At 30.7% G+C, this 15,096-nt stretch overlaps 1 protein-coding gene across 1 annotated transcript in view; it reads right to left on the reverse strand.

Moving 5' to 3' along the window:
• fstl5 (follistatin-like 5) overlaps positions 1-15,096 on the reverse strand; it is a 343,175-nt gene that overhangs the window by 96,654 nt on the left and 231,425 nt on the right. The window contains 1 exon segment of the mRNA XM_056472163.1: positions 5,397-5,563. Within this exon segment, the coding sequence (XP_056328138.1) occupies positions 5,397-5,563 (167 nt within the window).

Here is a 15,096-nt window from a genome sequence, read left to right on the forward strand (position 1 = left end):
ATTGCTCCACCACAGCATTTAAATGTTTAATGTTCTCTCAGATAAATAAATATATATATAAATATAAATAAAGTAAAATTCTAAATAAAACTCAAAGTATTTAATGATTTTACCACAACTATATATTTGAATTAATAATGTTCTGTCAAACCTAAACGTAAAAAAAGAAATGCAGACATAAATAATAATAACATTTGATTAAAGAAAATATTAAATATTAACTACAAATCAATTATTAAAAAAATAGCTTTGATAGATACATTTAAAACATCACTCATAGCTCAATTTAGTTTTGTGGGGCCAATTTCTGGCTGTAATAAATATACAGTATAGTACAGCTGGAGCGAATCACATCTGAGGACTTTCTTTTAAAAACACTGCATGTCAATATAGGGTAAATTCAAAAACAAAAGGAAACAAAACCAACCAAACAAAACAAAACTGAAAGAAAACAAATTAAAATTAAACAAAACAAAATAAAACAAATCTGAAACCAAACCAAACCAAACTGAACAAAAGAATACAAAAACCAAACTGAAACTAAACAAAACAGTACAAAGAAAATTCACTGAGCTTAATTTGTTCCCTCAAATAAAATAAAATAAAATAAAACTCATTGTATTTATTGATAATACACCAACTATATATTTGGATGAATGATGTTCTCTCAAACCTAAAAGTAAAAGAAAGAAAGAAAGAAAGAATTGTAGACAAAAATAATAATAAAATTTGATTAAAGAAAAAATAATAATACATTTGATAATACAAAAAAAAAAAAAAAAAATTCACTGAATTATTTTTCCCCAAACACATAAAATAAAATAATTATAAAAAAATAAAATAATAAAATAAAATGTATTTAATGATTTTACCACAACTATATTTTTGTATTAATAATGTTCTGTGAAACCTAAACGTAAAACAAATGCTAATAAAAATGAAATCTGATTAAAGAAAATATAAAATAAAATTAACTACAAACTTTAAAAATGAAAAAAATTGTTTTGATAATACAAATAAATATAAATAAATATATAAATATATTTACTGAGTAATTTTTTTTTTCCCAAATAAAATAAAATAAAATAAAATAAAATAAAATAAAATAAAATAAAATAAAATAAAATAAAATAAAATAAAATAAAATAAAATAAAATAAAATAAAATAAAATGAATAATTTTACCATTTATTTATATACATATTTACCATAACTATATTTTTGTATTAATAATGTTCTGTGAAACCTAAACGTAAAAAAATGCAGACAAAAATAGAAATAAAACTTGATTAAAGAAAATAAAAAATAAAATTAACTACAAACTTTACATTTAAAAAAATTTTTTTTTGATAATACAAATAAATATAAATAAATATATAAATATATTTACTGAGTAAATTTTTTCCCAAATAAATAAACTAAACTAAACTAAAATAAACTAAAATATGATAAAATAACGTTACAAGTTATATCAATTTACATAAATTGAGGTGACTTAAAATATCAAGGTAGAAGAAGAAGAAGAAGAAGAAGAAGAAGAAGAATATTATAAGTTGGTACCCGATTACCTGATCTGACACACACGCCCGCACGCAAGCACACAAACACACACACTCTCAGGCACTGTGATATCACATCAATACTTCGATAAACAAGGTCACATCAAACCAAACTAAATTGTTAAAAAAAGAAACGAGAAAGAATAAAACAAATCCAGTCCGCTGTCATTGAGTGCTCAGGGACTGCAGATCCTCCAAGGCGCATGATGTTTTCCAGGAGTCTTCTGGTTCAGGTCATCCAGATCTGCCGTAGAGCTGCTGACATTTAAACAGACTTTCCTCCGAGTCTCTAGATTATTCATGTAGACGCCGCCATCTTCATGTCCCGTCTGGCTCAAACTGCAGGTCCTGACAGCCACAGGCTCCTTCCTCATTTTAAGGCCTCATAAAGTTTTAATGCATCAAAGACGACACAGAGACTAGCATTGGCTCAATAGATGAAAACCCCAGAGAACTAAGCTTTTGGCTGGTCAAATATACACACACACTCAAAAACATTTTTGGTGCTTGTTCAAACTACTTATTTATAATGAGCTGAATCAACATAATTCTTGAACTTAACTTTTTTATGTTCAATAATAAATATAAAAAAATAAAATCTATTTTAATATATATATATATATATATATATATATATATATATATATATATATATATATATATATATATATATATATATATACACAAATATTTTAATAAAATAAAATAAAAGAAGAAATAAATTGAAATCAATCTAAGCATGATTTTTAGGCCAAAAAAATATTGCATGAACATTTTAAAGATAAAATAAATTAAAATAAAATAAAATAGCCCCCAAAATAAAATATGTTTTATTTTATTATATTAATAAAAAAAAAACATTTTAATAAATTAAAAAAAGAAATGAATTAAGCATGTTTTATAGGTTAAAAATATATTAATGCATGAACATTTAAAAAACTATAAAATAACAATATTGTATTAATATTATATATAATTATAATAATACCATATATTAATAAAGGGACTAAGCCGAAAATAAAATAAAATAAAATAAAATAAAATAAAATAAAATAAAATAAAATAAAATAAAATAAAATAAAATAAAATAAAATAAAATAAAATAAAATAAAATAAAAAAAAAAAAAAAAAAAAAATGAAGCATGTATTTTATATGTTAAAAAATAGGAGCCCATTAAAGCAACATAATGAAAATGTAGTAAATAATAAGCTTTCAATAATAAAGACTAATGAAATGCTTTTGTCATTTTCTTTGCAAACCCATAAAGTACTGTATATACACAAATATAGAACACAGTGTTTAATGAGTTTGTACTCATTTATGTTGGACAAACTCAATTTCTTTCCTGCAGCACATCCTGAGAGAGATGTACCATATTCTCTATGCAGCCTTCATTTATTTAAGTGCTTCTGTTTAATTCTTTTGTTCCTTTCCTCTTAAATGCCTTCATTTCATATAGTCTCAATCACGCTTCATAAAAGAGCACCAAACTCATTTAGTTTCTGTGGAGTGTTTTCTCTCTTAATCCTCATTTACTCTAATGTGCTTTCCATTGAGTTGTAGCCATATTGAGCGATGTTGCGTTACAGTGTGAACATTTAAAACATCACTCATATCTCAATTTGGTATCATGGGGCCATTTTCTATCAGCTTGGGTTGGTTAAGGTTGCCGTAATAAATACATATTAGAGCTGTAGCAAAGCACATCAGAGGAACATCTTTTAAAAACACTTTAGGCAAGACACTGCAAGTCAATAGGTTAACACTACAAAACAAAACTAAAACAAACTGAAACAAAACAGCACAAACTGAAACAAAACAAAACTAAACAATATGAAACTAAACAAAATGAAACATACTGAAACTAACTGAAACAAAACAAAAAACTAAAACAAAACAAACTGAAACAAAACGAAACAAAACAAAATTAAATACAGCAAAATTAAACAAACTTAAACAAAACAAACTGAAATGAAACAAAACAAACAAAACAAAAAATTAAAAGAAAACAAAACAAAACAAACTAAAAACAAAAACAAAATGAAACAAACAAACAAAATAAAACAAACTGAAAAAACTAAACAAAAAACAACAAACTGAAATGAATCAAAACGAGACAAAACAAAATGAAATACAACAAAATGAAACAAAACAAAACAAACTGAAATGAAAAAAACAACAAAACAAAGAATAACAAAACTGAAACAAACTGAATCAAAACAAAGTAAAACAAAAAACGAAATGCAACAAAACAAAATGAAATAAAACAGTGAAACAAACTGAAACAAAAACAAACTGAAACAAAACAAAACAACAAAACAAAAAATAACAAAACTGAAACAAACTGAAACAAAACAAAACAAACTGAAACAAAACAAAATGAAATGAAAAAAACAAAATGAAATAAAACAAAGTGAAACAAAACAAAACTGAAACAAAACAAACTGAAACAAAAACGAAATGAAACGAAACAAAATTAAATGAAACAAAGTGAAACAAAACAAAACTGAAACAAAACAAAAATGAAACAAAACAAACTGAAATGAAAAAAACAACAAAACAAAGAATAACAAAACTGAAACAAACTGAATCAAAACAAAGTAAAACAAAAAACGAAATGCAACAAAACAAAATGAAATAAAACAGTGAAACAAACTGAAACAAAAACAAACTGAAACAAAACAAAACAACAAAACAAAAAATAACAAAACTGAAACAAACTGAAACAAAACAAAACAAACTGAAACAAAACAAAATGAAATGAAAAAAACAACAAAACAAAAAATAACAAAACTGAAACAAACTGAAACAAAAAAAACGAAATAATACAAAACAAAATGAAATAAAACAAAGTGAAACAAAACAAAACTGAAACAAAACAAACTGAAACAAAAACGAAATGAAACGAAACAAAATTAAATGAAACAAAGTGAAACAAAACAAAACTGAAACAAAACAAAAATGAAACAAAACAAACTGAAATGAAACAAAACAAACTGAAACAAAACAAAACAAACTAAAACAAAATAAAAATTCTAAAAAAATTCATACTTTCCCAGTTGAATGAATACATTAAAAATAACAAACATTTGTATTACATAAATAAATAAATAATAAAATAAATAAATAAATAAATAAATAAATAAATAAATAAATAAATAAATAAATAAATAAATAAATAAATTACAAATTAAATTGAAATTAATGTTATTTTTAATAATAATAATTCACTTCACTGAGTTTTACAGTAGTATCACATATGCATAAAATACCAGTAAATATAAAAATTCTAATTGGATGGATGGATAGATATTTTAATACCATATAATATTACAAATATTATTATTTCAACAGCAGCACTCGCACACAATATACAGCTGATTCAATTCAGTTTCATGAATTTTCACATGGTGCATCATGGGATATCGCAGTGTGTATCAGAATGCACACTTCAGAATCTCGCCGGAAGTAGTAGGTCATCCAGGTACTTCTCAATTACTGTTTTTTTTTTTTTAATTATGAATTCGGACATACTACTCAGCTCGAATACTGTTTGTAGCGTACTATATGAAATGGAAGTATGCGATTTCAGATGCAACCTGTGAATACTGCAGTGCAGCCAGAGAAAAGAATCTACGAAATAAATTCATAAAAATAAATAAAATAAACAAATAAATTATGACTGGTTGCCTAGCGACATCAAAAGCATAACAAAAAAGGCCTCGCAGTAGGCCTCACGTTCTCAGAATGAAAAAGCATGTTCTGTGTGATCGGCCCCTAAGTGTGCTTTCCACATGGCTGAAACACACACGCTATATAGGTAAAAGCTTCACTCACGTTGATATCCTCCAGCTCCAGCATGTTGAGATCATGGCCGTTGCGTCTCCAGATGATGGGCGGCCGCTGGTCTCCCATGATGGCACACGTGAGGACGGCGCTCTGACCCACTGTTACCGTGGTGACACTCAGCTTCTGTTCTTCTGGAAGGCTGAGCTGGTACACCTCTGAGGACAACAAAACACACAAGGCTTGATGATTAGCTTTCTCCTGAGGAGTACTATGATGAAAAATATTGGCTGCCATGCACTCATGTCTCTACTGAACTTACAATAGTATCGCAGTATTTCAAACCAAAATGATGCAGAGACATGGCTAGCAAGAATTACCTTGTTGCTAACATGTTTCTTTCATGAATTAACATGTTGTTTACATGTTCATAATGAGAAATTAGCATGTTTCTAGTAGGAATTAGCATCTTGTTTGAGATTTTCTATGTTTTCTAGTGAATTAGAATGTTGCTAGAATGAGTTAATGTAATGAACTAGCATGTTTTCTAGCATGAATAAACATGTTATTAGCATGAAATAGCATAATGTTAGCATGTTTATAGCATGAATTATCATTTTGACAACATAAAACCAACATGTTATTGGTCAATAGCATATTTGTTGCATGAATTAACATGATGCTAGTATGTTGTTGACATGTTTCTAGCATGAATAAGGAAGTTGCTAAGTGTTGCATGTTTCTTTTATGTTGGTTTGAATGCAAGTGAAATAAACTGAAAAAGTTTAAAAGAACTGAAGGGAGAGAAAAGAAGAGCTTAACTGAATTCAAAGTTTTTTGTAAAGTGTAAAGTAAAAAAAAAAGAAACATGATTTTATGAATTAGCATGCAACACATATTGCTAACGTTTGTACTGTAGCATGAATTAAGATGTTGCTAGCATGTTTCTAATGTATAAAATGTCGCTCGCATGAATCAATTTTTCTAACATGAATTAACATGTTTCTAGCATGAATTAACATGTTTTTAGCATAAATTAGCAAGTTTCTCAGATGAAATACCATGCTGTTAACATGTTTTAGTATCAATTATCATTTTGACAACATAAAATTAACATGTTACTGGCAATGACATGTTTGTAGCAAGAATTAACATGGTACTAGTATGTTGTCAACATGTTTTTAGCATGATTTAGCATGTTATCAGCATGAACTAGTATGTTTTCTAGTATGAATTAGCATATTTCTAGGATTAACTACCATGCTGTTGACATGCTTTTAGCACAAACTTTTGTTTTGATGACATAGACTTAACATGTTACTATAAATGGCATGTTTGTAGCAAGAATTAACATGATGCTAGTATGTTGTTGACATGTTTCTAGCATGACTTAGCCTGTTATCAGCTAATTCATATAGTATGTTTTCAAGCATGAATTAGCATTTTTCTAGGATAAAATACCATGCTGTTAACTTGTTTTAGTACAAAATTTCATTGTGATGACATAGACTTAACATGTTGCTGGCAATGGCATGTTTGTAGCATGAATTAGCGTGTAATCAGCATCAATTACCATGCTAATATTATGTGTTTAACATGTATTATCAATTTGTCAACATGAATTAACCTGTTACCAGCATGAATTAGCATGCTGTTAGCATGTTTGTTGCATACAATAACATGTTGACATGATTTAACATGAATTAGCATGTTGCTGACAAGACTTAACACATTTCTAGCATGTTTCTTATCATTTTTGTCTCAAATGCAGTGATGTAAAGTAACAAATTACACATGCTCAAAGATGCTAATAAATGCTAAAACGTCAACGTGATGTCAGATTGACGTTGTACCCCATCGACATTGGGACGTTGCATTTTGTTTGGAAATGAAAATCATTTGACATCAGAACCCTACGGCCTACGTCAATGTCCCACAGCCACCCAAAATTCAACCAAATATCAATGTCTAATGATGTTACAGCATGATGTTGTGTGGACGTTACCACTATGACGTCTATCAGATGTTGGATTTTGGTTGCCATACCTGACGAATAAATGTCAGTATTTGACGTCAATATGACATTGATTTAAGACGTTGGCTTGACGTTCTCTCGACTTTCTAACAACCTAAAATCAACCAAATATTAACGTCATTTCACATCATTAATGGACATTAAAATAACATTGTCCTTAGACGCTGGCTAGATTAAATTAATTTTGATTAAATTTTGGTCACCTGACATCACAACCTAAATCTAACCTAATATATACATCTTATGACGCTGTGTGCCTGCTAGGCAATAACTAAATGCACTACAGAATGTTACGTTTACACACATCCACAAATTGCATGTAAACGCATCAGCTTTTTACAGCATAATACTCACAACAGATACTTTTACTCTACATGCACTGCATTTTTAGGCAAGTAATAGTACTTTTACTTAAGTATGATTTTTCAGTACTCTTTCCACCACTGCTCAAATTAAGAGCTGAACTGAATTAAAAAATAGTTTGTAAACTGTAAAGTAAACAGATCATCAGAGACAAAATCTGATGTATCAATGTATTATATCCATGCAGTTTTTAAACCTGATAAATCTGCAGCAGTCAGTTATTTAATGTCAGATTAAAAGTTCACCCAGTTATAAAATACATTTATATATAACAAATCTTGGGGCGTCTTGGTGGTGCAGAGGCTAGCACGATCGCCTCACAGCAAGAAGGTCACTGGATTCAGCCCCATCTGGGTCAGGTGGCATTTCTGTGTGGACTTTACACGTTCTCTCTTTGTTTGTGTGGGTTTCCTCCAGGTGCTCCTGTTTCACCACAGTCCAAACACATGCACTCCAGATTAACTGAATGGGCTAAATTGGCCAGTGTATGTGTGTGAATGAGAGTGTATGGGTGTTTCCTAATGTTGGGAAGGGCATCCGCTGAGTAAAACGTATGCTGGATAAGTTGGCAGTTCATTCCACTGTGGTGACCCCAGATTAATAAAGGGACTAGGCCAAAAAGAAAATGAATAATTAAATGAATAATAAATTATGGATGGCCTGAGAGTGAGTAAATCAACAGCAAATGTTCATTTTCAGGTGAACTATCCCTTTAATCAAACAATAAAAGACACAATAGTTAAATACAATTCATAAAGTGAAGTCTATGATGTATGTATTTTCAATTACTTTATTCAGATAGTGTTTCTATCCCGAACACTACTTTTAGATAGACTTACTTAACCGTAAAACACAATTAAAATCTTTGTTCTGTTATATTTATTTGTCCTACCGCTTACAATCGTTTCTCTGTTCCGACTGTTATCTACAAGCTTAATTATATTAGTCGAGCTAGTAATGGTTTCTACTGCTCACTGACTCACAAAATAGCCTAACAAACCAAGATGAAAAAGAGTTGTGATAAGATCATACATCATTATTCTGCCTGGAAAAAAAACTGTGATATAATATTTTTGCCACTTTGCTTCGCTGATAATTATTTGATATTTCAACAGTGCACAGCTACACAGAACACCTGTGATTTCTAGTGAGAACAAGCTGTTTTTCGCAGATGCCACATTACCGGTGTGAATGTCACTTCCTATGATTTCTGGCACTTCATTAAAACAATAAACTTTACTGCAGACACATGTGAACAAGCGTAGCGTACACTGTGCTTTTAAAGGACGACTTCTGTATTGTGCTGCTCTACTGGTATCACAGAGGCTTCTTTATTTACAGAGCAAAGGGAATACATACAGAATTATTTGCTGCAATGGCCTGACTGAGAACTAGTATTCAGTTCAAATACAAGACAACGCACACTCACACGCACACACAGATGTCTTTTCAGGGCAATATGTCTGATCTCTTTATTTGTTTGTGGGTTCTTCGGATGAAAAAGATAGCACATCATATCAAAGGCCATGCTTTTTTTTCTCACACATTTCTCAGCCACTCTCTGTCCAGATTTCCTTCAAAGCTCAAAGTGAGGCAAATGAAAAATTGTGTACCAAAATATTCTCAAAGGCCTTGCTTTGCTTAGATCTTGAGAAAAGGCTTATTGCATAAATAGACAAATGTGCAAATAGGTCATTTTATAAATGAGGCTTTTCCATGTTTTTCACAGTTGTCATCTTCTTTAGTTTAGCGATTTGTGCATTACAGTTAAAAGAATAGTGTATGTATTTAAAGATGCTGTAAATACAGTATTATAGCTCCTGATTTAGGTGCCATGATGGCTCAGTGGTCAGCATTGTTGCCTTACAGCAAGAAGATCGCTGATTCGAGTCCCGGCTGGGTCAGTTGGCATTTCTGTGTGGAGTTTGCATGTTCTCCTCGTGTTGGTGTGGGTTTCCTCCAGGTGCTTTACACCACAGTCCAAAGACATGCACTACAATTAAATTGGCTGTTGTGTATGAGTGTGTGTGTGTGAATGAGTGTGTATGGGTGTTTTCCAGTACTGGGTTGTGGCTGGAAGGGAATCTGCTGTGTAGAACATATGCCAGAATAATTGGTGGTTCATTTTGCTGTGGTGACCCCTGAATAATAAAGGCACTAAGCTGAGAAGAAAATTAATGAAATTGGCCGTAGTGTATGAGTGTGTGTGTGTGTGTGTAAAAAGTCTTATAACAGTGCACTCAGCTAATTTTAGATAAAAAAAATAAATAAAAAAAAAACTTTCATTATGAAACTATTTAATTATAAAAACAATAATAAAAAAAAATTATAAAGACTGGATTAAAAAACATGTACATACTAAACTTTAATATTATACTAAAAGAAAAAATATATAGTGCTGAATTTGAACATAAATCAACTTAAAAATCAACTAATAAAAACAACATATAGTGGCCTAATACAATTAGTGGCCTTCGGAACTAATTCAAATAAGCTTAAATTTTAAAATAAAAATATACTAAATTAATATGGAAACATTAGATGAATAATCAACAGATAAATAAAAAACAAACAAACCATCAAATAATAAAGTCACATAATAAATTCACAAAACTGAAAATTTTAAATATATATAATTGTATAAGGAGAAGCTAATTCAAGATATTAATTACAACACTACAATGGTAGAAAACTACACTGTAATAGTACATAAAATATACTATAACAGTTCCTACACTGTACAAAAAAACTAGAATTCACACAATTCATTCATGTTGTCTCAACACAATTCGATTAAGTTATCTATTAACGATTAAGTCGATTGAACATAAAACAATTATGTTGTTCCCCCAAAAATTCAAGAATTGTGTTGTTTCAGCTCGCTTTACAATACCCTTGATGGGTGAACATTAGCCAGTGGGGGAGTGTCTTTTGTCTCTCCAGGTGTGAATTATTCCATGACCATTCTCACTTCCATGCATACAGCTAAGCTGACCCAAAACAGACTTTACAAAATGTAAATCACTGTAATGTTTTCTTTAAATAAGAGAACAGAATATTTTCCACATAATCGTGTAAATATTCTAGCCTATAAGTCTTATTCAGGCCAATACAGCATGGTTTTTGGACCTTTTTCTCTCCTTTTTACTAATCACGCATGATATATTTTCTAAAAAAATGTAAGCATGTACATCCATCTATAACATATCATTGTAGCACAGTTTGTGCTGAATACAAAAAAACCTTGTTGGCCAATACTATGTATTGAGTAGCTAAAATAAGCAGAAATGTCAGGGCATGTCAAAACATCTTAGGGGCCCCAAAATCACCTGTTAGGGTTAAATAAGGGATTTGAACAAGAAAACTATCTATTTTTTTGAAGGTAAACTATTTTATAAATAAAATTAGATTATTTTCTGCTTATTATGGAAACTTAAAGTGCTGTATACACAGTTCAATATATTTTAAAATAGATATGCATTTGACGTCAGATTTATTCGCCCTCCTGTGATTATTTATTTATTTTTTATATTTACCATATGATGATTAACAAAGCATTTACATTTCTCACAGTATTTACTATATATCCTTTTTCCTCTGGAGAAAATCTTGTTTGTTTTATTTCCACTAGAATAAAGGCAGATTTACATTATTTTGAATCATTTTGAGGTCAATATTATTAGCCCCCTTAAGCTATATTTATTTTTCACTTGTATACTTCAACTGTATATAGCTATGAGGTTCTCTGGTTCTGAAATGCCACCTTTGTCATAATATATAAACCACAACAGAGCTGTTGTGACACAAGGACAAAAAAATAAACCCCATGAACCCCTAAAATCTGTTAATCAGAGTCATCAATCGTCTCCGACTCTTCAATGAGATCTACAGTAATTCAGCTGTACAGCTCAAAGCCTTTAATATCAGACTCAGAGCTTCACAACACTCTTTATGACGATGCCGATCAGCACTGTGCTGCGTCTCCTGATAGTTTCACTTAGTTCTGAAATGAAGATTTGAATGTTGTTAGGAAATAACAGCTGCTCCTACACGAGCCCCTCAGACGAAACGCCAACCGCTTCATTATAAAGGCTTCTTTTCAACTAAAAACTACTCAACTTATCATCTCGTTTGAATGTAATTACCTCCGCAGCCAAAACTCCACAGCGTCATTCGATCATAATGCTGTAGATGTTGAAAGATCCTCTTATATCATTTCTTGGGGTTTTTTACAGGCTGAGAGGAATAATAGAGCCAGGTGCCAAACACTTCTGTCAGCCTAATTAACGGTGAAGTCTCTTCATTTGCTTTTCGTTAGAGCTCTACCCTGACCTTTTGTGTTAACCGAGGCCACTCACTCTGAAAAGAAGACAGCGGACAGATTATAAATGAGGGAGATCAGAAAAATGGCAAAATAAGCTTGTCAAGAAAAAGGAAACTTTAACACTGAGCGACCTGTGAGGGACAGTGCATTTGCGATGTAGGTTGATGGCAGCCTTTTTCAATTTAAAATGAACATTTAATTAAAGTGAGAGAATCATGTCTCTTATTAAATACAAAAATAATACTATTAGAAACCTCTCAGTAAAGCAGAGAAATGCTATTTAGGACATGTACTCAATTGACCCTTCGCTAAGCCCCACCCTCCTTAGTTACTGTTGCTAAGCCTGTCAAGCTTTGTGCCTTGACTATTGCTCAGTGAAGTTGTAGATAATTTTTGAAAGGTGAGTTTTTGTTTGTCTATTTTAACATCCTAAATCCCCTGACTTTTGTATGGGCTCTATGCTCTATGTTGACTTTTAAAGCCAACGATAAACTTGCGGTGAAAGCTTAATGTGAGTATTTTCAAGTTGTTTTTACAGCATCAGTGTTGTAATGTAATTACAATACATTCAGTGAATAGACTTCAGCATTCATTTAATTGTTCAAGCGTAAAACGAGATAAAAGACTGTTATAACCACTAGTGTCGTCAGCAGCAACAGGCTAGTGCAGAAATTCTATTGAAAATACTGGGATAAAATAAACTGTCATATTTTAAAGACATGGCGGGGGGAAATGGAGTTTAATGCAGTGCTTGTCTGATCTGAGACCCACTTCATATCGTATATCTAACAGGCAGTAGAGATCGCTGATTTTTAAAGTAATCAGATTTTAAACGTGACAATTTTTGTAATGGAAAGACAGTTCACTGGAAGCCCTTGGGCTGCCTGGCTGAAAATTAAAAGTCCGCGTGCATATAGTCTATTTTATTAGCCTACATAACCATAACTGAAATAGCCGGGTCCGTCACGTTTTAAGGGTCCCCTTGAAACATTTCCGTTGTGTTCTGTGCTATTTGAAAATGTTGTGAGAATTTGCAGGCATTTTCATAATTTGTTTGCATTGTGAGAAAATTCAGAGCTTTATTTTAAAATGTGTTTGTGCTGTGAGAATTTGCAGCATGTATGCAGTCAAACAGATGAAGATCTTTTCTCAATTTGCTGGCGTTTTTTGTATTTGCCTGTGTTTTGATTGCAGATTTAACACAGCAAGATCATTTTCACAGTATTTTCTATAATATTTGTTTTTCCTGAGATTTTTTTCTATTAGTCTGGCTAGCAGGAGCAAATAAAAAAATATGCTCAATATTATATATACAATTGAAGTCAGAATTACTAGCCCCCCTGTTTATTTTTTTCTCCAATTTCTATTTAACCGAAAGATTTTTTCAACACATTTCTAAACATAATAGTTTTAATAACTCATCTCTAATAACTGATTTATTTTATCTTTGCCATGACGACAGTAAATAATAATTTACTAGATATTTTTCAAGACACTTCTATACAGCTTAAAGTGACATTTAAAGGCTTAACTAAGTTAATTAGGTTAACTAGGCAGGTTAGAGTTATTGAATTAGAATTAGGCAAGTCATTGTATAACGATGGTTTGTTCTGTAGACTATCAAAAAAAGATATAGCTTAAAGGGGTTAATATATTTGACCTTAAAATGGATTTTAAAATATTAAAAACTACTTTTATTCTGGCCTAAATAAAATAAATAGGACTTTCTCCAGAAGAAAAAAATATTATCAGACATACTGTGAAAATTTTCTTGCTCTGTTAAACATAATTTGGGAAAAAAAAAAAAAAAATCAAAGGGGGGCTAATAATTATGACTTCAACTGTGTGTGTGTGTGTGTATATATATTTATATATATACACACACACACACGCACGCACGCACGCACGCACGCACGCACGCACGCACGCACGCACGCACGCACGCACACACACACACACACACACACACACACACACACACAACAGTTCTTACTGGTTCTCAAATCTGATTCTGTGAAAGTACTGTATATAACATTTTTAAAAGTTAATTGTATTGCCATTTTTAGCACACTTCAAAATTTGTTTCAAAATATGCTAAACCCAACTCCTGAATTCAATTTGAATTCAATTTGACCTCAACTTTAACCCAGTGATTTAGTTAGCCAACATTTTACAGAAATCGGTGGTAATTCGCAACTATACACTGTAAAAAAAAAAGCTTTTAATAAACAGTTTTCATATTTTGTGTTTTCTGTTTATTTATGGCTGTGAATTGCATTCCTTGATCTCTGCTCTGTCGACCTTTTGAAAAAATTCAACTCTACAGTTTAAAAAAAGTAACTTTTTACTGACATTTTAGTAGTTTTAAATAAAATAACGTATAAGAAATAATATGTTAAGAAATAAGTCTGTAAAATAACAGAAAATGTACTGGCAGTTTATTACAAGGTTTTTGTAGCATAATAAACAACACCAACCCAGACAATATATCACTTTAAACTATTAAAAATGTTCATAAAAGTCACTTTTTAGGTTAAAAGTTGCCAGAAGAAGGATCAATATCTCATAATGTAATTCAAAAGCATAAATAAATGGGGGAAAAAAAACATGAATCACAAAATATGGAAAAATGTTCATTTATGTATATTTTTTACAGTGTATATTGTCTAAGTTGGCTGTGTAAATTACTGTATACAAGTGCTAAATTATATAATGAGCTGCCAGAACTTTTTCTGTTGTTAAATACATTTTTCAAACTACTAAAAATGTAAACAAAAGTCACTGTAGAGTTTCAACATTTTCAAAGCATTTTACTTCATCTTGACTACATTTTAACATCCTTAAATTATAACGTCCATGTAGCCCGATCAGCTATTTTGAAAGCTTCTTGAGTAAAACTGCGCTGACTCTTGATTGATTTGATCTCCTTCCCGCGATCGTGTTAATGACATCTAAAAGGATTTCCAGGTATTTTAATTACATTCAAGCTCAGAGATGCTTACAAGTGGAAAGCGTAATCAAGCTGGGGC

Source organism: Danio aesculapii, chromosome 14 (assembly GCF_903798145.1).
Source record: "Danio aesculapii chromosome 14, fDanAes4.1, whole genome shotgun sequence".
NCBI classification, from domain to species: Eukaryota; Metazoa; Chordata; class Actinopteri; order Cypriniformes; family Danionidae; genus Danio; species Danio aesculapii.